We start from the raw sequence: 22,711 nt of genomic DNA on the forward strand, positions 1-22,711 counted from the left end.
GTGCGTGTGCGTGTGCGTGTGCGTGTGCGTGTGCGTGTACGTGTGCGTGTGTGTGTGTGTGTGTGTGTGTGTGTGTGTGTGTGTGTGTGTGTCATCCTATCTCCCCATCCCTCCCACCTAATGAAAACACTCTTACATTTATAATGACTAAATTCATGGTTGCCGAGACGTCAGTGTCAACTGTGTGTGTGTGCGTGTGCGAACGTTTGTGTGCGTGTGCGTGTGCGTGTGCGTGCGTGTGCGTGTGCGTGCACGTGTGCGTGCACGTGTGTGTGTGTGTGTGTGTGTGTGTGTGTGTTACTATACTGTACCTGTGAAGGCCAACTGTCAACTGACAGGTTAGAAACGACCTTAGACCAGCCACAGAAAGGGGAGATTTTGTGTGTGCTCCCTAGCACAGACCTAGACCGGTCTCTGTCCATCGGTGGTGGTGCTGAACCATCACTAACTGATGTAAATATCAAATATTTGGATACATACTGTATATCTGTCATGTGTGTGCGTGCGTGCGCACATGCATGCATGCTTTCGTGTGCGTGCGTGCGTGCGTGCGTGCGTGCGTGCGTGCGTGCGTGCGTGCGTGCGTGCGTGCATGCGGGCATGCATACGTCTGTTTGTGTGTGCGTGTGCGTGTGTGTGTGTGTGTGTGGTTGTGTGTGTGTGTCTGTGTATGTGTGTTAGAGAACGTAAAAGCAGAAAATTGCCACAGCTCTCTGCAGCCTGGGATGATGAGGGACAGCGAGTGCATTTTCCGGCAGCTTCCGCGGAGCTTCCGCGGAGCTTCCGCGGAGCTGCCGACGGCGCCAGCTTTGGGAGTGTGCTGCGTTTGTGTAACGCAGTCCCCACCAATATTATTTACGATTCTGTGCCTATCGGTACATAACTCGGACGGCGCTTAGTCGACTAGTAGACCATCGGCCGGTCGTCGCGGGCACTCGCGCCTGGAGGCGCTCGGGCGCGACTCCTTGGCCTCAAGGTCTACTGAGTCGGCGCGCCTCCGTCATGGTCCAAAACTATACTTTATCGGCGGAAAAAAGAAGTTGACTGCCGCTCCTCCACCGGCAGTTCCGCGGCAGTTCCGCTGCTCCGCCGGCAGCTGCCGCTCCACCGCCGGCAGTCACTGCCGGCAACTGCCGGCAACTGCCGCTCCTCCACCGGCAGTTCCGCGGCAGTTCCGCTGCACCGCCGGCAGTCACTGCCGCTCCTCCACCGGCAGTTGCGGCAGTCACTGCCGGCAGTTCCGCGGCAGTTCCGCTGCCGTAAAATGCACTCGCTCCTTCTGATAATTGCACCTTTGAATGACACTGGCAGTACTTTCAGCACAACGTTGCAGTCCAGCAGAAACCTTGTATCTCCGTATTTCAGCGTTCTATATGTTTTTTTTTCTTTCTCCATAAATGAATGCCCTACTTTGTCGCAAAAGAGTGTTTTATAAAAGCAGCGAAAACAGCTGATCTACCAAGCTCACAACACGTCGCCTCGCGACTAAAGTATATTTCAATATTTTCGAAACATTTTGAAAGAGAGTGTGTCTGTGGTGTTTTATAAATATTGAACCAATGAAAAGTATTAACAAGAGCTTCTGACTAAATAATAACTACGGTTTAACTTTAGTTACTAGTTACTTTGTAGATTTGTATTATTATTATTACAAAACATACATTAATCACTTCAACCCTATATGCATACTTAAGTAATGTGCAAGCATTGTGAGCTTAGATCTGCTATTTTCAAAGCATTTTTATACATTTGGAAACTTGTGAAATGGTACACTCTGCAAAATGAGTACTTTTACTTTCAGTACTTAAGTATATTTTAATGCGAATACTTTCGTACTTTTACTTTTACTTGTAACAGAATATTTCTACATTGTGGCATTGGCACTTTTACCTAAGTACAAAATGTGAGTACCACTGCTTTTTATCATTTTTCTGAAAATGTTTAAAGTTTTGGAGATAGGAGGTTTCCACCTGACAGCGACCAAATGCTACCTTTTAGCCACTCTTTGGCTAAAAGCTCTCCTCTGCATCACGTCTGACTCATTCATACGTGGGAGGGAGGGGGGGAATCCAAGTTTTTTTTTTTTTTAAATCTTACATTTTAATTTCACTCATTACAGGCTGTGTGTGCTTCACCTTTTGGTTGGATCTGTTGCAGTCACCATGGCGACCATGGTGGGCAAGAGAGAGAGAGAGAGAGAGACAGACAGACAGACAGACAGACAGACAGACAGACAGACAGACAGACAGACAGACAGTGTTTTAGATACAAACCTGACATTGTGTTCTCTTTCGTTTCATAGGCAACTCAGGGAGCTTAACTGAACACTTCATTTTTCCGTTTGCATGGACTTACCCCATGCAGACTGGGAAGGATTTCTGTTATAAAGTGACTTAATTTGAGCTCCCCCCTCCCCAACTCTGTAATTTTCCCCTAATTGAGATAGAGCATATGTGTGTTGGTTTGGTCTAGTAGTCTCCACAGTTTGTATCATCTGGTAGTGTGCCTACTACATCTCACCAGGACATCCAGTTGGGCCGAGTTCAACCCAGCAGCTGCGTCTCCTCCCTTGGGGAGGCCCAGACAGAGGAGAATCCCAGAACCCAGTGGGGGGAACCGGTCAGCATGCACCCCCCACCCCCCACGGAGAGAGACAACTGTGCAGAGCAGAGTGAGGAGAGACACTCTGGCGTCTGGCATTTTGTTTTAAAATAAAAATGGACTATCCTTTATCGGTATGGTGGACTTTAAAGCATTAAACCCCAGCATGACGTATTCTGGGAAAAACCTTCACAGAAAATGGCAGATATATATATATAGATGCAAAGGTTAAAATGTAATTTAGATAGTATGTTATTTAGACAGATGCCGGGTTCATTTGTTGACCTGGCATACCATATTTTGTATCTTTTCAATATACATATTATTATAATTTTTTAGACAGAGCGGAGCATCTTTTGTGCCTTGTTATACGGGTGGCGGGACTTGAGTATGTTTGACGGCGCTGTTGTCGTTGTAGTGTGATGCAGGATATGCCAGTCATGTATCTGGGCTTTCTTTACCAGGTTGATGGTAAGAGCCTCTCGTCGGCGGCCGGCCGGGGAAATTCCCGCAAGGACTGGCACATGGGACACGGGTGGGCTTCAGGCGGACGGTTATAATCTGGAGAGCGTTGTTGATGTGGGCTCCTACAGCAGGTTGGGGCACAGTATTTGGCTGAAGACCAGGACGTGGAAATTTGTAGCGTCTTGGCCGAGGCTCTCCAGCTCGTAGGCTACCAACGAGACGTCGGGTAAGTGGCACGCTTGATGTCACCTTGGAAGGAAAGCGTCCTATCAGGCACTTTGGGGCTTTTTGGAACTCCAGGCGCTTGTAGTCAACGATCACATTCAGTTCCTTTTTCGCTTCCCTGTTGTTGAGATGGTATAGGCCGCCAACACCGGCTACCAGTACTGAGCTGTGGGCGCCACCTGTGGAGATAGGTAGCCAAGATGCCCATATCCTGATTGTGATCGCCTTCCATGTCGGTTGTCACAGCATAATGGCCAGATCATCTGTCCAAACATTTCTGGATGTGTGTGTGTGTGTGTGTGTGTGTGTGTGTGTGTGTGTGTGTGTGTGTGTGTGTGTGTGTGTGTGTGTGTGTGTGTGTGTGTGTGTGTGTGTGTGTGTGTGTGTGAGTGTGCGCACGTGCGCGCGTAAGTGTATGTGTGTTCACTTTCTGGTATATCGTTAACTGCTTGCATTTCCTTTCGTATTTGCTACGTGCATGTGGGTATTCGCCTTTGTGTGCACGCTTGTGTGTGTGCCTGCGTGTCTGTGTGTGTATAATATACGCTTGATTAGTGGAGAGGCATCGCGAGCACCTCAAACAAGGCGCTTATTTCCATCCAATCAGAACACTTCCCCAGGGGGAGAGCGAGTGAGGCGTGTTGCAATATTTATCCAGTTCATTTGGGAGTGGATGCAGGTGACTGCACCCGGATATCGTCCCTGACGGGTGGAAACCTTTTATGTCCAAAACCGCTCCTTTTATATTCTTTCAAATTATGTAAAAAAATTGTGTGAGCTTGTAGATTTTGTGTGATAGACAGACAGACAGACAGACAGACTGGCAGAAGCAGAACAGAAGCAAAGCAGAAAGTCAGCAGTGATGAGGACATTTTATTGATCTTATTCAGATCCTGGATTAATCATTATGAACCTGAAGAGTTGACCTGTGGGCAGTGGATGGACCGACACACGCACGCACGCACGCACGCACGCACGCACGCACGCACACACACACACACACACACACACACACACACACACACACACACACACACACACACACACACACACACACACACACACACACACACACACACACACACACACACACACACACACACACACACACACACACACACACACACACACACACACACACACACACACACACAGTACAGGTTACTGTTATTGTTGAATTCATTGTTTGTTACCTGAACATGTCACCTGCAGTCTATGTGGTATTAAAAGGCTCAGGTAAACCATTCAACCGTACAGGTCAGACTGTAGAATCAGAAATCATTCTTGTAGAAACAGCATGGCCAGCTGATGCTGTAGAGTACGATAAATAGTCTTTCCCCAAACCAGCAGTGTTGCCAGTGTTGCTCATGGACACTTTTTTCTGTCCACATCAAATCTCTTTGCCAAAGATAGCCGATCTACAAGCTCACAACGCATCGCAGCTATTTTGGCTAATGTTCCCCTCAGAATATGAATGCTGGGGTTCAAGTGGTTAATAGAATATACAAAAACTGTAAATATATATCAGATTGATTTCAATCGGAATGGAATAAAAGCCGTCCAAGTACAGAGACTTCTCATGTCCAGTTTAAATATAGAGGGTTTAGGTGGTTAACAACCTGTATTTTTGCGAACGCAGCGCAAGTGGAGCTTACTATGAAACCGTGCTCGGGTTGTGTCTCTGTCTGTGTGTGTCTCTTGAAACCGTGCACGGGTTGTGTCTCTGTGTGTCTGTATGCACTGCCTCTGTGCAGCTCCTCTGCGATAAGTAAATGTCCAATTTAGACGTACCATACATCAAATGAAAGGTCTTTGAAAACTGAACCCACCTGTCAAGGTTGCGTTTAAGCCCGCCCCTTCCCCCGGAAGCCACGCCCCGGAGAAGGCTCCTAAAAACTCCCCATTGAAACCCCATAAGTGCCCGAATCGCTCCGAAACTTTTTCTACCCCCCTAATACCACTTGTGGTATATATGCAGTGGTGTGTTCCAGGTTTTTTTCGGAGGGCATACTATAATTATTCCCTACGACATACGCACGTGCGTGGTTGCCGAATGAAATAACCACTCTATTGTTAATGTGTGAATTAGGCTACTACAAAACTCTCTAACGGTCAGCAGTCATTATCACCTCAAGACAATAGTCACACATAAGCCTTCACCTCAGACGCCACATTATCACATGAAAAAGGCTATTTGAACTGAAGTCTACTTTCTTGCTGCCCCCAGCTCCTCCTCCTGTGTATCAGATGCGTATCAGACACGCTTTCTCAGGCATTCTTTGGATGGCTACGCTTGGCTACGAAATATATATTGGCTAAATGTTCTGCAGGTTACACTATGTATATAGGTAGAACACACTACTGGGTATATGTATATGAGTTGTTTGAACTTGTAAGATGCGTTGATTGATTCCCAAAAAGAAGGAACAAAGACGTCTTTTACTTTCCAAATAAGGGATGATTCCGTATTTCAACCCTACTCCTAGTAGCTTGTCAGCCCTAGTAGGTTTTCCTAGCATTTTCTCTGTTGTTTATTGTGTTAATACACCCTTGCTTTCAGTCTACACTGCTTCTGCTTCATTGTCCTACACTTGGTCAGTGGTGGAAAAAGTAATACATTTTTTTCAGTTAAGTAAAAGTATCAATACTGCAATGTAGGCTACTCTGTTACAAGTAAAACTCCAGAATAAAAGTATTCATTATATTTATTACCAGACTTTTTACTTGAAACAGAGTGTTTCTAGTGTTTCAGAGTTATCATGTGTTAAAGTGTGCCCCTTGGCTCACTTTAAGTACTGTATGTCTGTGTAGGCCTCACTAGCTGCAGATGCCAGCTAGCCCACCAGCTAAACATTTCCCAACAAACTCCACAGAGAAGGCGTTGTCTTTATGAAGTTTACTGGTACATTTTTGTGAAACTGTAACAACAATACAGACATTTTCAAGTTACTATTACAATACAGAAAGCATGTGACAAACAGAGCTAATCTACAGACAGAAATAACTTTAGCTGCTGTAAAATATATTTGTATGAATGCAAACACAACATAACATAACCTGCTATCACATAATCAAACATTCAAGTTACTCACAGACGTTGCTTTTAGCAAGAGGGGAGACAAACAACATGTTCACTGGAGCTGGAGACATTGACTACTGACTGCAGGCAGCAAGGGTGTAGTGTATTGTACCTTGATTGAGCAGCACAGGTGTAGTATATTGCGCCTTAATTAGTCAAATCAAGAACATAGACCATATTCACACGGCGGCCATATTGGAATTTAACATTGAAAGTTTCGCCACCCGGGGTGGCTACTTTCATTGACTTCATAGAAACATGGCCGCCGTGTGAATATGGTCTATAAGAAACCCTGCACATAAATCACAGGGTGGTGCTGTTTCACACAATTAAAAACTAAACATGACCACTACAATGTAGGGGGCAGAACAATGTCTCTCTGGAGATTTTTTTTTTGCATCAATGCAACAAGATGTATTTTGAAATGTGGCACTGTGTCCACCAGGGGGCAGGATAGTGCTGAATTACAGTGGTGGAAAAAGTACTCACATTTTTTATTTAAGTAAAAGCATCAATACCGCAATGTACAAACACTCTGTTACAAGTAAAAGGTCCAGTAATAAAAAGGCAGCACTTGCTATGCATCCTATGCGTATAATGCATCATGAACATACTTATAAGGCATTATAATCTTCTCATAACCCTGTATAATCAGATTTATAAGAGCTCATAAATACTCATAATGCTTTATTACCATAGCCATAACACATTATAAGCCATTTTATAATGACTTATAAGTATCAAGTGTTATAATACTTCGTAATTGCTGCCAAACTGATAACAATTGCTATGCATCCCAAATTCATTCTCATAGTTATAATCCATTATAATCAATTAATAATGCTTTATTATCACTGTTATAATGTGTCATAGTTATTATAATGCATTATTATAATGCATTATACTACAATTATAAGTTATTATAAGCGGTCATTTGTTACTTTATAATCATTTGATGAGGCTTTATTAACACGTTTATAATGCCTTGTTATCACTTATAAGGCATTATACTGTGATTATACGTTATTAAAAAGTGAACATTTGTAACATTATGATCATTTTATAAGATGTTATTATTACATTTTTATCGCCTTTAAATCACTGTAATAATGCATTATAATTACTGTTATAATGCATTACACTATGATCATAAGTTATTATAAGTGGCCATTTGTTACTTTAAGATAATTTAATAATGCTGTATGAAATACCTCATACTTACTGTCATAACGCATTTTAATCACTGTTATAATGCCTTATTATCATATCATATTATAATGCATTATAGCAGAGCATTACCAATTGATTATAATGGATTATAACTATGAGAATGAATTTTGGGTTGCATAGCAAGTTTTACAAAGTGTGGAGCAATTATGAAGTATTATAATACTTGACATTATAAGTCATTATAACATGTTGTATAATGTGTTATGATTGCATTATACGTTGTTATGAATATGTATAACTGTAATCATCACGTGTTATAAGCATAATACAATCCATTTATACTTGAACTTATGTCATTATAATAAGCTTTATAATGTGTTATGGTTATGGTTATAAAGCGTTATGATTATTTATAAGCTCTTATAAATGTGATTATAACGAATTATGATCTGCATTACAATGCCTTATAAGTATGTGTATAATGCGTTTTACACATGGGATGCATAGCAAGTGCTACCTTGGAGGTACAGGAGGCAACATCCTGCTTTGCGTTGAGATCAAAGTGTGACGCAACTCTCTCTTCTACACTCTGATCGTCACAAAAAAGCATCAAAAGTACCAGATCCACAAGCTTGATTTTTTTTTTGGGTTAAAACAAAGCCGGTTCTGGCACTGTGTTTTGATTTTCAAAATTTCAAAGTAAATATCTATACGTTCTTTGAGTGGCCCTGTCTCTGCCTAATATAAGAGGACTGACCGTGGGTAGCTACTGGGACGTAAGTCGGGGCTTGATCAACCCCGGCTGGGTCACCTGTGCGGGGGTGTATGTTGTTGCGAGACCCGAAACACCCGATGACCCCAGGCTACAACACTGATGATACGTCCCAGGTGCATCCATGTGATGTTTTCTTTATAACCATTTAAACCCTACTGGATATACTTGGTTGACCGGAGTCCCCCAGGGGTCTGTACGGCATTTTTTGCCGAAAAATAGTCGATGTACAACATGATGAGCTGTCTATCCTGTTTACTGTCAGTCTACAGGAATCCTCTGTCAGTTCACATTCCAAACACAGCAGCTAGTTTCCAGTAAGGACGTTCATTAAATATAGTAAACATGTTGTGTTGCCAGGAACTATTAACCCTATAGTTCTCAAACATGTTCGTGCCAATCTCAAACATGTTCGTGCCAAGGACCCCCATAATTATATGTATTTGGAAGTGGACCCCCGATCTGAAAATGTTTTGTGCCAGGGACCACCAGAAGAGAAGATTTGTGTTAAAAAAAATATATCAAAATTTCAAAAATGTTCAATGATAGCAGATATACAAGCTCACAGCGTGGCACGAAGTGACGCGCTGTGAGCTTGTATATCTGCTATTTTGTAATAGCCAACCATAAAATCGTTAAAATGACACAGATGCTTATCCGGTTTTAACGAGTTGAAGGATGTTTTTCTTTTTACCAAGCTCTTATTCAAAATATGAATTCACATAATGCATAATCGTGTATAGCTTTACTACTGACAGACTGTTTACACAGAATCCTAGACAGACGGTCATGCATTTTCATGTTTATTCGGAACAATAATAATAATAATAATAATAATGTAGTCTACACACCTTTGTGGTTTTTGTCACTGGATATTTTGGAAAACACCAGTATCTGCATTTAACCCATCCTTAGTGACAGGAGCAGTGGGCACTAGGGGGCAGTGTCTCGGGGAGCAGTTAGGGGTCATGTATCTTGCTCAGGGACACTTTGACACATTGCTGCAGGGCCTGGAATTGAACCTGTGACCTCTGGGTTCCAAGGCGGGCTCTATAATCATTCAACTATGGCCGCACCTTGAGCAGTGCATGCTTTGAATAATGTGGTTGGTTGGTTGGTTGGTTGGTGTGTGTGTGTGTGTGTGTGTGTGTGTGTGTGTGTGTGTGTGTGTGTGTGTGTGTGTGTGTGTGTGTGTGTGTGTGTGTGTGTGTGTGTGTGTGTGTGTGTGTGTGTGTGTGTGTGTGTGTACTATGTAACAAAAATGTATAGGCAGCTCAGACTGGTCTGGTGACATTACTACTGTCATTGTTGAATTCATTGTTTGTTACCTGAACATGTCACCTGCAGTCTAATGAGTCTATCAGTGGTATTAAAGGCTCAGGTAAATCATTCAACCGTACAGGTCAGACTGTAGAATCAGAAATCATTCTTGTAGAAACAGTATGGCCAGCTGATGCTGTAGAGTACGATTAATAGTCTTTCCCCAAACCAGCAGTGTTGCCAGTGTTGCTCATGGACACTTTTTTCTGTCCACACCAAATCTCTTTGCCAAAGATAGCCGATCTACAAGCTCACAACGCATCGCAGCTATTTTGGCTAATGTTCCCCTCAGAATATGAATGCTGGGGTTCAAGTGGTTAATAATATACAAAAACTGTAAATATATATATGATTGATTTCAATCGGAATGGAATAAAAGCCGTCCAAGTACAGAAACTTCTCATGTCCAGTTTAAATATAGAAGGTTTAGGTGGTTAACAACCAGTATTTTGGTATATATGCAGTGGTGTGTTCCAGGTTTTTTTCGGAGCGCATACTATAATTATTCCCTACGACATACGCACGTGCGTGGTTGCAGAATGAAATAACCACTCTATCGTTAATGTGTGAATTAGGCTACTACAAAACTCTCTAACGGTCAGCAGTCATTATCACCTCAAGACAATAGTCACACATAAGCCTTCACCTCAGACGCCACATTATCACATGAAAAAGGCTATTTGAACTGAAGTCTACTTTCTTGCTGCCCCCAGCTCCTCCTCCTGTGTATCAGATGCGTATCAGACACGCTTTCTCAGGCATTCTTTGGATGGCTACGCTTGGCTACGAAATATATATTGGCTAAATGTTCTGCAGGTTACACTATGTATACAGGTAGAACACACTACTGGGTATATGTATATGAGTTGTTTGAACTTGTAAGATGCGTGTGATTGATTCCCAAAAAGAAGGAACAAAGACGTCTTTTACTTTCCAAATAAGGGATGATTCCGTAGTTCAACCCTACTAGTAGCTTGTCAGCCCTAGTAGGTTTTCCTAGCATTTTCTCTGTTGTTTATTGTGTTAATACACCCTTGCTTTCAGTCTACACTGCTTCTGCTTCATTGTCCTACACTTGGTCAGTGGTGGAAAAAGTACTACATTTTTTTCAGTTAAGTAAAAGTATCAATACTGCAATGTAGGCTACTCTGTTACAAGTAAAACTCCAGAATAAAAGTATTTATTATATTTATTACCAGACTTTTTACTTGAAACAGAGTGTTTCTAGTGTTTCAGAGTTATCATGTGTTAAAGTGTGCCCCTTGGCTCACTTTAAGTACTGTATGTCTCTGGAGATTTTTTTTTTGCATCAATGCAACAAGATGTATTTTTAAATGTGGCACTTTGTCCACCAGGGGGCAGGATAGTGCTGAATTACAGTGGTGGAAAAAGTACTCACATTTTTTATTTAAGTAAAAGCATCAATACCGCAATGTAGAAACGCTCTGTTACAAGTAAAAGGTCCAGTAATAAAAAGTTACTTGAGTAAAAGTACAAAAGTATTGGCATCAAAATATACTTAAAGTACCAATAGTAAAAGTACTCATTATGCAGAATGTCCCATTTCCCAAGCTTTCATGTCTAAAATGTATAAAAATGTTTTTGAAAATAGCAGATCTACAAGCTCACAACGCTTCGCATCGCTATTTTCAAATAGCCAAAGTTTAAACAGGGCTGAAGTGGTTAATATATGTTTTGTAAAAATAATCAACATCTACAAAGTACTTAGTAATTAACCTTTTCGGTAGCACTTGCTATGCATCCTATGTGTATAATGCATCATGAACATACTTATAAGGCATTATAATCTTCTCATAACCCTGTATAATCAGATTTATAAGAGCTCATAAATACTCATAATGCTTTATTACCATAGCCATAACACATTATAAGCCATTTTATAATGACTTATAAGTATCAAGTGTTATAATACTTCGTAATTGCTGCCAAACTGATAACAATTGCTATGCATCCCAAATTCATTCTCATAGTTATAATCCATTATAATCAATTGATAATGCTTTATTATCACTGTTATAATGTGTCATAGTTATTATAATGCATTATTATAATGCATTATACTACAATTATAAGTTATTATAAGCGGTCATTTGTTACTTTATGATCATTTGATGAGGCTTTATTAACACGTTTATAATGCCTTGTTATCACTTATAAGGCATTATACTGTGATTATACGTTATTAAAAAGTGAACATTTGTAACATTATGATCATTTTATAAGATGTTATTATTACATTTTTATCGCCTTTAAATCACTGTAATAATGCATTATAATTACTGTTATAATGCATTACACTATGATCATAAGTTATTATAAGTGGCCATTTGTTACTTTAAGATAATTTAATAATGCTGTATGAAATACCTCATACTTACTGTCATAACGCATTTTAATCACTGTTATAATCAGTGGCAGCTGGTGGGAACTTTGGGTGGGAGGGCTAAGCGTGCGCGCTTCAGAATTTTTTTTGGGTTCTCAAAATGCATATTTATGCTCAAACATTCCATCTTATATAGTACATGTGCACAGTAATAATCTGTATAGTTTACACATCCAGATTTAGGAAAATATACTTTTATTTGACAAAAGTATAGACAAAAGTATACAAATCAGTCAGTCACACATCAACTAGTGATGGCACATATGGCATCCTGCCTGAGAGCATTTGAGCATGATATCATGCATTTGAGCATTGATATCAATGATATCAAAAAAATTAAATCATACTGTGGAAGTCAGTCAGTCAGTCAGTCAGTCAGTCAGTGAGTCAGACAGACAGACAGACAGACAGACAGACAGACAGACAGACAGACAGACAGACAGACAGACAGACAGACACACTGTCTGTCTGTCTGTCTGTCTGTCTGTCTGTCTGTCTGTCTGTCTGTCTCTCTCTCTCTCTCTCTCTCTCCACGGGCCTGAAAATTAAGGCCTGGCCCTAACTGGGCCGGTCCGAACAATTACCATACTTTTAGGCCCAAAAACCCCAAAACCCCGTAAAGTTGTCGCTAGGAGCTTAATGTCCTCAAAGTCACGCATTAAACAAGCTTTGAACTGAGCAGATTGGACCTTCCGTTCCAGAGATAATGGCCAAAACATCTTGAAAACGGCCACTTTTGCCGATTTTCGATCGCGGATTTTCGATTGAGTTTTGGCCATTGTCGCCCGTTTTTCTTTAATAACTCGGTCTAGGAAGGTCGTACGGCAACAAACTAGATACCTGAGTAAAGTTCACTCTGAGCTGCATCCAACACATCCACTGACATGTCCGCAAGCCTTACCGTTAGATCGCTAGGGGCAGTTGAATTCTCTTTCTCTCTCTCTCTCTTTCTCTCTCTCTCACACACACACACACACACCCCTTCCCAGAACAAAGCACAGAAACGCAGGTACACCTTCATTGGTCAAAAGCCAGTGAGGGCGGAGCTTGGGGGCTAAGAAAAGTTAGCCCCAATGGTGAGTAAATCAAGCAGGCGTGTCATGTCAGCTGTCAATCACTCGACTCAATGAAAGCGAATGGAAGCTGATTTGGGCTAAAATAAATCAGCCCATTTTGACATATTTAGTGTTTTCCTTGTAACTATTTGATACTGTTGCTGCTCTAGGTTCCACCAGCATGTAAAATGATCTATTCTAAAAAATATATATAAAATGTAATAACTTTTAATAACTTTTAATATATATTTTTTTTTTTTTTTTTTTCCAATAATATAGGGGGGGCTTAGCCCCACTAGCCCATTGATACCAGCCGCCCCTGGTTATAATGCCTTATTATCATATCATATTATAATGCATTATAGCAGAGCATTACCAATTGATTATAATGGATTATAACTATGAGAATGAATTTAGGGTTGCATAGCAAGTTTTACAAAGTGTGGAGCAATTATGAAGTATTATAATACTTGACATTATAAGTCATTATAACATGTTGTATAATGTGTTATGATTGCATTATACGTTGTTATGAATATGTATAACTGTAATCATCACGTGTTATAAGCATAATACAATCCATTTATACTTGAACTTATGTCATTATAATAAGCTTTATAATGTGTTATGGTTATGGTTATAAAGCGTTATGATTATTTATAAGCTCTTATAAATGTGATTATAACGAATTATGATCTGCATTACAATGCCTTATAAGTATGTGTATAATGCGTTATACACATGGGATGCATAGCAAGTGCTACCTTGGAGGTACAGGAGGCAACATCCTGCTTTGAGTTGAGATCAAAGTGTGACGCAACTCTCTCTTCTACACTCTGATCGTCACAAAAAAGCATCAAAAGTACCAGATCCACAAGCTTGATTTTTTTTTGGGTTAAAACAAAGCCGGTTCTGGCACTGTCTTTTGATTTTCAAAATTTCAAAGTAAATATCTATACGTTCTTTGAGTGGCCCTGTCTCTGCCTAATATAAGAGGACTGACCGTGGGTAGCTACTGGGACGTAAGTCGGGGCTTGATCAACCCCGGCTGGGTCACCTGTGCGGGGGTGTATGTTGTTGCGAGACCCGAAACACCCGATGACCCCAGGCTACAACACTGATGATACGTCCCAGGTGCATCCATGTGATGTTTTCTTTATAACCATTTAAACCCTACTGGATATACTTGGTTGACCGGAGTCCCCCAGGGGTCTGTACGGCATTTTTTGCCGAAAAATAGTCGATGTACAACATGATGAGCTGTCTATCCTGTTTACTGTCAGTCTACAGGAATCCTCTGTCAGTTCACATTCCAAACACAGCAGCTAGTTTCCAGTAAGGACGTTCATTAAATATAGTAAACATGTTGTGTTGCCAGGAACTATTAACCCTATAGTTCTCAAACATGTTCGTGCCAATCTCAAACATGTTCGTGCCAAGGACCCCCATAATTATATGTATTTGGACGTGGACCCCCCATCTGAAAATGTTTTGTGCCAGGGACCACCAGAAGAGAAGATTTGTGTTAAAAAATATATATCAAAATTTCAAAAATGTTCAATAATAGCAGATATACAAGCTCACAGCGTGGCACGAAGTGACGCGCTGTGAGCTTGTATATCTGCTATTTTGTAATAGCCAACGATAAAATCGTTAAAATGACACAGATGCTTATCCGGTTTTAACGAGTTGAAGGATGTTTTTCTTTTCACCAAGCTCTTATTCAAAATATGAATTCACATAATGCATAATCGTGCATAGCTTTATTACTGTCAGACTGTTTACACAGAATCCTAGACAGACGGTCATGCATTTTCATGTTTATTCAGAACAATAATAATAATAATAATAATAATGTAGTCTACACACCTTTGTGGTTTTTGTCACTGGATATTTTGGAAAACACCAGTATCTGCATTTAACCCATCCTTAGTGACAGGAGCAGTGGGCACTAGGGGGCAGTGTCTCGGGGAGCAGTTAGGGGTCATGGATCTTGCTCATGGACACTCTAGCCAGATTCCATTCCCCAAAGTTCGGTCACTCGCTCACTCTCCTCGCTTCCTCCACTCGCGCCTAAGCCCCGCCCCTGCGAGGAGCCGAGGATTATTTGCGAGGACGGAGTGGTCGAGTGGTTGCCGTCAAAGGATCGGACTGCACTGGGTCCGTCATTTCAAAGCGACGGCAAATTCCGCGATCACTTATGACGTCTCAAACAGCTGGACCAGAGCCGTGGATGAAAATATACATGCATAGAATAATATGCAGGTATAGAATAATACAGAATATAAGAATAGACAATTCATCAATGTGGATGGCCACATTGTTATCTTTATAGTTAACATTTTGTGCAAAGCCATTTATTCCTGAAATAGTGAACGAAGCGCCAGGATGAGCAAACTTACATTTATGAATTAAATCCTGACCCGTCCCTCTTTTTGCTCTTACAGTCCCCAGACCCCCCACCCCCCGCAGCAGTCCCGCACGGCACTGCTGCTTATAACAGCCAGTCAGCCACCGTATATTACAGAGTATGTCTGACTCTGAATTACATCATTCATGCAGGGTAGCCATACGTCCTCTTTTCCCCGGACATATACTCTTTTGGGGGGCTGTCTGGGGGGGGTTTTATAAAATCCTTCAAATGTCCGGGGTTTTGAGAGTTTGGGTGATATCCCTCCCACTTCTGGGACGAAGAAAAAAGAAAAAAACTCAGACGATTTTGTGATTTTGCTTGATATTGTTTGATAGCGAAATAAATCATGACTGATAGACATGAAAGAAGACCCTTCACAGCTAATAGAGAATTTTACATTTTAAGAATCGGTTCATAATTGAATGAATACGGCTATAATTAAAGCGTAAAGTGTCCTCTTCTATATTCAGTCTATATATAAATACAATACATTATTTTAAATATAATCTTTGTCACAGTAATTTATAGTAGTCCATGCACTGCATTGAGGCATGACGCAAGGAGAGAAATGAACTATCAGCTTTAGACAGAATAAGTGTGCACAATATACAATGTATATAATTGTATTATGCTTTATATCATACAACGCAATAAAGCCAGTTGTGTGTGTGTGTGTGTGTGTGTGTGTGTGTGTGTGTGTGTGTGTGTGTGTGTGTGTGTGTGTGTGAGAGATGCGCAACGAGTGATCGGCGGGGGCGAAGGGGGGGGGACAGCCGGTGTTTCGGCATGGTTTCGGGTGTTTCAAGCATTGTTTGTGTGGCCACATGTGGAGGAGGACCATGTATACGTCACGGGAGAAGGGAAAAAACAAAAAAAACGTGTACACGTGATGCGGAAGTCTGCCGCGGAGGAGCTGTGGAGAGTGGTCGAGCCTACACTTGATGTACACTCGCTAAATGCGGAAGTAGAGAGCCTCCTCGGCTCCTCCACTCGCCTCCTCCAAGAAGCAACTGAGTAATTGGAATTTAGCACATCCGGTTTGGAGTCGGAGTGACCGAGTGGGAGTGAGCGAGTGGCCGAGATTTTCGGGTTTGGAATCTGGCTTTTGACACATTGCTGCAGGGCCTGGAATTGAACCTGTGACCTCTGGGTTCCAAGGCGGACTCTATAATCATTCAACTATGGCCGCACCTTGAGCAGTGCATGCTTTGAATAATGTGGTTGGTTGGTGTGTGTGTGTGTGTGTGTGTGTGTGTGTGTGTGTGTGTGTGTGTGTGTGTGTGTGTGTGTGTGTGTGTGTGTGTGTGTGTGTGTGTGTGTGTGTGTGTGTGTGTGTGTGTGTGTGTGTGTGTGTGTACTATGTAACTAAAATGTATAGTCAGCTCAGACTGGTCTGGTGACAGAGTACCTTTATCTATCATACGATCTCTTTGGTGTCAATACGTCGCCATTCTTAACTATAAGAGAAGGGTCTCACACTCAGACTGCATTGAACCTTCTACTGGAGCTGAACATACACTCAACACACTCAGATGTCCTTTGATCTGAACAACAAGCTACAACTCAAAAACTTCAAGATGATACTTGTTGCTGCAGTTCTGTTTCTGGCTGTAACAGTCCACTCAGCTGGCCACTGGGAAATTCGGGAAAATTCCAGAACGGCCACGCCATTTACGGGCCGCCAAACGGCCGGTGGGCCACCCAAAAAAATTATTATTGAAAAAATATATATATTGGAAAGAAAATGTGAAAATCCCAGAGCTGAATTTTGGTCCCAGCACCCCCCTGATCTGGACTGTGAGGGAATCTACAACAATGGTGATCACGAGTCAGAGTACCTTGTGTTTGTGTAACTGAAGTTTTTGAGATGGGAGGGTGTCGTTCGCAGTCGTTTACGACTGCTGGCGATAAAGACAGATAGATAGTGGGTCAGATTAGCTTTACCAGAGGTAGATATGAAGTGTGACTATGTCTACAGTCTCCTTTAGATAGGGTTGGGTCAATAGAAGTCTGCTGTATCCACCACCATCACTCACTGGCTGCAGTTACATGGACAGTTTTATTCGGAATTAATACACTTCTATTCGGAATGAATGAATGGATGAATTCATTCAGAATAGAAATGCTCATGTAAACACCTCAATTGGAATAGAATATTCCATTCCAGTCTGACCCGAATGAATTTTCATTCGGGTTAGGAGGGGTGGTATATATATACCGTATGAATCGGTATATACCAATCGGAATTGACCATATAAACACTTTTTCCGAACGCTCCTCTCTGTTTGGAATGTATGCATTCCTTTGGGCATGTCCGTGCTTAGTAGTGCTGTCAGAATTGTCCAAAAATGACCTATCAAATCTTTAATTCGGCCACGGTTGGTGCTGAGAAGCGCTCGCTCCTGCGGGATAAAATGAATGATTCTATTCTAATGCGTCATTTAATAAGCCTGTAATGGTTAAGCTCAGACTTGTCCAGGAGAACGGACGCTCCGAGGATTTCTGGCCTAGGCTACACTTATATGGATATTTTTCTAATCCTCTGTTTTTAAAAAGAATCCCTGGCCACATGACAAAGATTTTTTTTTAAATCCCTGTCCACACGTAAACGCAGAAACGCATTGATCAGCTGCAAGTTTCAATTTTAAATCCAATTTTAAATTTATTTTATATATGAGGGGCCAAATACATATACATTTTTAATCACATGTTAAGGCCACCTATTGAAATAGCTGCATTATCTTAATAGCATACGTGAACAAAAATAAACGAAAACAACATTATAAGGGCGCAGCTGCAGCGCAAACAGATGAGTTTCACTTCATCAATTCATTCCATGGATAGCCGGAACGGTCGTCCCGAAACACCCCGCCCCACGCACCTTTTGAGCGGGCCATCCGCGGCCGCTCCATGGTCGCTGGATTTTGACCCAGGGCGATTGTGTTTTAGGACGACAGGCCCCGCATTCAACCCGTGTACGCACCGTGCGCTATTCGGCGCAGAAAGAGGGTTTTCGTCACAGTGAATGAGTTACAGCATGTTTCAAAGCTTTTTCATAATAATACAAGGAAAACGTGACATTCGGCATAATGAGTAGCCTATACTTTCTACTTTAAGTATATTTTGATTTTGAGAGAGAGAGAGAGGGGAAACTTTGGTCAAATGTATTTGTTTCCATGTCACGAGATCAAAGTGTGACGCAACTCTCTCTTCTACACTCTGATCATCACAAAAAAGCATCAAAAGTACCAGATCCACAAGCTTGATTTTTTTGGGGGTTAAAACAAAGCCGGTTCTGGCACTGTGTTTTGATTTTCAAAATTTCAAAGTAAATATCTATACGTTCTTTGAGTGGCCCTGTCTCTGCCTAATATAAGAGGACTGACCGTGGGTAGCTACTGGGACGTAAGTCGGGGCTTGATCAACCCCGGCTGGGTCACCTGTGCGGGGGTGTATGTTGTTGCGAGACCCGAAACACCCGATGACCCCAGGCTACAACACTGATGATACGTCCCAGGTGCATCCATGTGATGTTTTCTTTATAACCATTTAAACCCTACTGGATATACTTGGTTGACCGGAGTCCCCCAGGGGTCTGTACGGCATTTTTTGCCAAAAAATAGTCGATGTACAACATGATGAGCTGTCTATCCTGTTTACTGTCAGTCTACAGGAATCCTCTGTCAGTTCACATTCCAAACACAGCAGCTAGTTTCCAGTAAGGACGTTCATTAAATATAGTAATGTTGTGTTGCCAGGAACTATTAACCCTATAGTTCTCAAACATGTTCGTGCCAATCTCAAACATGTTCGTGCCAAGGACCCCCATAATTATATGTATTTGGACGTGGACCCCCGATCTGAAAATGTTTTGTGCCAGGGACCACCAGAAGAGAATATTTGTGTTAAAAAATATATATCAAAATTTCAAAAATGTTCAATAATAGCAGATATACAAGCTCACAGCGTGGCACGAAGTGACGCGCTGTGAGCTTGTATATCTGCTATTTTGTAATAGCCAACGATAAAATCGTTAAAATGACACAGATGCTTATCCGGTTTTAACGAGTTGAAGGATGTTTTTCTTTTCACCAAGCTCTTATTCAAAATATGAATTCACATAATGCATAATCGTGCATAGCTTTATTACTGACAGACTGTTTAAACAGAATCCTAGACAGACGGTCATGCATTTTCATGTTTATTCAGAATAATAATAATAATAATAATAATAATAATGTAGTCTACACCTTTGTGGTTTTTGTCACTGGATATTTTGGAAAACACCAGTATCTGCATTTAACCCATCCTTAGTGACAGGAGCAGTGGGCACTAGGGGGCAGTGTCTCGGGGAGCAGTTGGGGGTCAAGTATGTTACTCAGGGACACTTACAGTACGTTTTAACAGCGGGCGACTCTCGGGCGATCCCCGGGCAACATCGTCCAAAAGATAAAGAAAATCCATTTTTCATCGCCGCCCCCGCCCACTTCGCCCTGTCGCCAGTAGTTGCCGGCTCTCATAGACATATAAAGCACTTCCGGAAAATACTATCCTGATCGCCCGCTGTTAAAACGCACCGTTTGACACATTGCTGCAGGGCCTGGAATTGAACCTGTGACCTCTGGGTTCCAAGGCGGGCTCTCTAATCATTCAACTATGGCCGCACCTTGAGCAGTGCATGCTTTGAATAATGTGGTTGGTTGGTGTGTGTGTGTGTGTGTGTGTGTGTGTGTGTGTGTGTGTGTGTGTGTGTGTGTGTGTGTGTGTGTGTGTGTGTGTGTGTGTGTGTGTGTGTGTGTGTGTGTGTGTGTGTGTGTGTGTGTGTGTGTGTGTGTGTGTGTACTATGTAACTAAAATGTATAGGCAGCTCAGACTGGTCTGGTGACAGAGTACCTTTATCTATCATACGATCTCTTTGGTGTCAATACGTCACCATTCTTAACTATAAGAGAAGGGTCCCACACACAGACTGCATTGAACCTTCTACTGGAGCTGAACATACACTCAACACACTCAGACGTCCTTTGATCTGAACAACAAGCTACAACTCAAAGACTTCAAGATGATACTTGTTGCTGCAGTTCTGTTTCTGGCTGTAACAGTCCACTCTACTCCTCGTTGTGGAATCAACCAGGACTGTGAGGAAGACTACAACAATGGTGATCATGGTTATCACAAGCTGGTTCTGGACTGTGACGAAATCTACAAAAGAGTCTCCACAGCGAGTGGTGTGTACACCATCTACCCCACTACTCCACCTGCCAAGGTCTACTGTGACATGGGCACAGATGGAGGGAAGTGGACAGTCATCCAGAGAAGAGTGGACGGCACTGTGAACTTCTACAGACCCTGGGCAGAGTACCGAGCTGGGTTTGGAGACGCATCAGGCGAGTACTGGCTGGGACTGGAGAACATGCATTTCCTTACCAAGAACACAACGTATCAGCTGAGGGTGGACATGGAAGACTTTGAGGGAAACACAGTGTTTGCCTCTTACTCCTCTTTCTCTGTGGGTTCTGAGGCTGATGGCTACAAGCTGCAAATTGCTCACTTCAAGGATGGGGGAGCAGGAGACTCACTGACCTATAGCAATGGAATGAAATTCACAACCTTTGACAAAGATCAGGACACGTGGGCCAACAACTGTGCAAGTCTTTATTACGGTGCATTTTGGTACAGGTCCTGTCTCCAAGCTAATCCCAATGGTGTTTACCTTCGGGGAAAGACGGGTGATGCAACAGGTGCATTCTGGTACAACTGGAAGGGTACTAAATACTCCCTGAAGGCTGTAGCGATGAAGATCAGACGTGTTCCTTAAACATGTTTAGGTTTGCATGCATGTATTTTAGAAAAGCACAGCCGTGGTATAAAAGGCATGATGCAATATTTACTCTTTTTCATGGTTTTAATTTGTTTTTTTTCTCTCTTTGGGACTCTGTTTAATCCTAAACTCATACAGTAGATATCTGTATTGTATCACATATTATTACAGTGGTGACCTGTCAGGGCTTTTAAATGAATACATAATCCAAGATTTTGTAAACATCGTCATGAATAAAGAGATGCATGCAAAGACAAAGCAAGGTGTATGTTGTAATGCTTTACTTAAAGGTCGGGTCTATAATTCATTATAATCACATTTACAATGCATTATAAGGCTTCATAACACTCGTTATACATGTTCATAACGATACATAACAACTTATAACAAGGTTTATGAAGTATTTTCCGTGTTGGTCAAATTACATTATTATGCTTAGAAGAACAGCATATTATAACTACCATACTTTTGTGTCGTAGCTTGTTTTATAAGTATATAGAGGGTCTAAGTGTTTATAGTGTATGTTATGCAGAGAGACTCCTTTACAGAATAAGCTTGCTGTTATAAATATGCACAGGGCAGTGGTGGAAAAAGTACTCAAATGTTTTACTCAAGTAAAAGTATACTGCAATGTAGAAGTACTCAGTTACAAGTAAAAGTCCGGGATTCAAAACTTACTTGAGCAAAAGTACAAAAGTATTGGTGTCAAAATGTACTTAAAGTACCAAAAGTAAAAGTACTAAAATATTTGAAAATAGCAGATCTACAAGCTCAAAACGTGTCGCGAGGTGACACGTTGTGCGCTTGTAGATCGGCTATATAGCCTATACTTGATCGTTCTACAGCGTCACACAAAAGTACCTAAAGTAGCAGATCTACAAGTTTGAAAACGCGTCGCGTTTTGAGCTTGTTGATCTGCTACTTTTGCTATTTTTAAAGTAACAGTTTTGGAGGTTTCCACCTGACAGAGACGAATAGAATCAGCCTCAGGTCTAAATGGGTTAAAGTGGATCAAGCTTAGCATAGGGGAGACCGGGGACAAAAGTAACACTTTTTGTATTTGCCTCCATAATTCACAGAGTATTTGAAATATCCTAGTCATCTTTTGTTATAATAAACATATATGTGTGCCCTAATTAATAATACAAATTTTAAGCTTTCACTAATAAGGACATGGCTAAAATATTAATTTGAATGCAATGAGTCACAGTGTTACAATGTTGTTAAAAGATGAAATAAAGCATAGGCTACATTGGTAGCCAGCATAGGAATATGTATTAACAGTGGTTGGGGGCAATTGTAACACTGTAAAAATAAGTCATATTAACACCCTTTATCTCAAATAAAAGCACATCACTGAATAATATGTATTTTTTTATAATTTAA

The 22,711-nt window shown here is 41.4% G+C and overlaps 1 protein-coding gene across 1 annotated transcript in view; it reads left to right on the forward strand.

The window, feature by feature from the left end:
* The window catches only part of LOC308099376 (microfibril-associated glycoprotein 4-like), a gene marked incomplete at its 5' end in the record, with an annotated part of 25,861 nt that extends 4,278 nt beyond the window's left edge, over positions 1–21,583 (forward strand). Inside the window, one exon of the mRNA XM_080448119.1 lies at positions 20,607–21,583. Within this exon, the coding sequence (XP_080304245.1) occupies positions 20,607–21,322 (716 nt within the window). The 3' untranslated portion in view covers positions 21,323–21,583. The remainder of the gene's footprint in view (positions 1–20,606) is intronic.
* Between the last annotated feature and the right edge of the window lie 1,128 nt (positions 21,584–22,711).

The sequence above is a fragment of the Gymnoscopelus braueri genome (assembly GCF_963280865.1).
Source record: "Gymnoscopelus braueri genome assembly, chromosome: 13".
NCBI lineage: Eukaryota > Metazoa > Chordata > Actinopteri > Myctophiformes > Myctophidae > Gymnoscopelus > Gymnoscopelus braueri.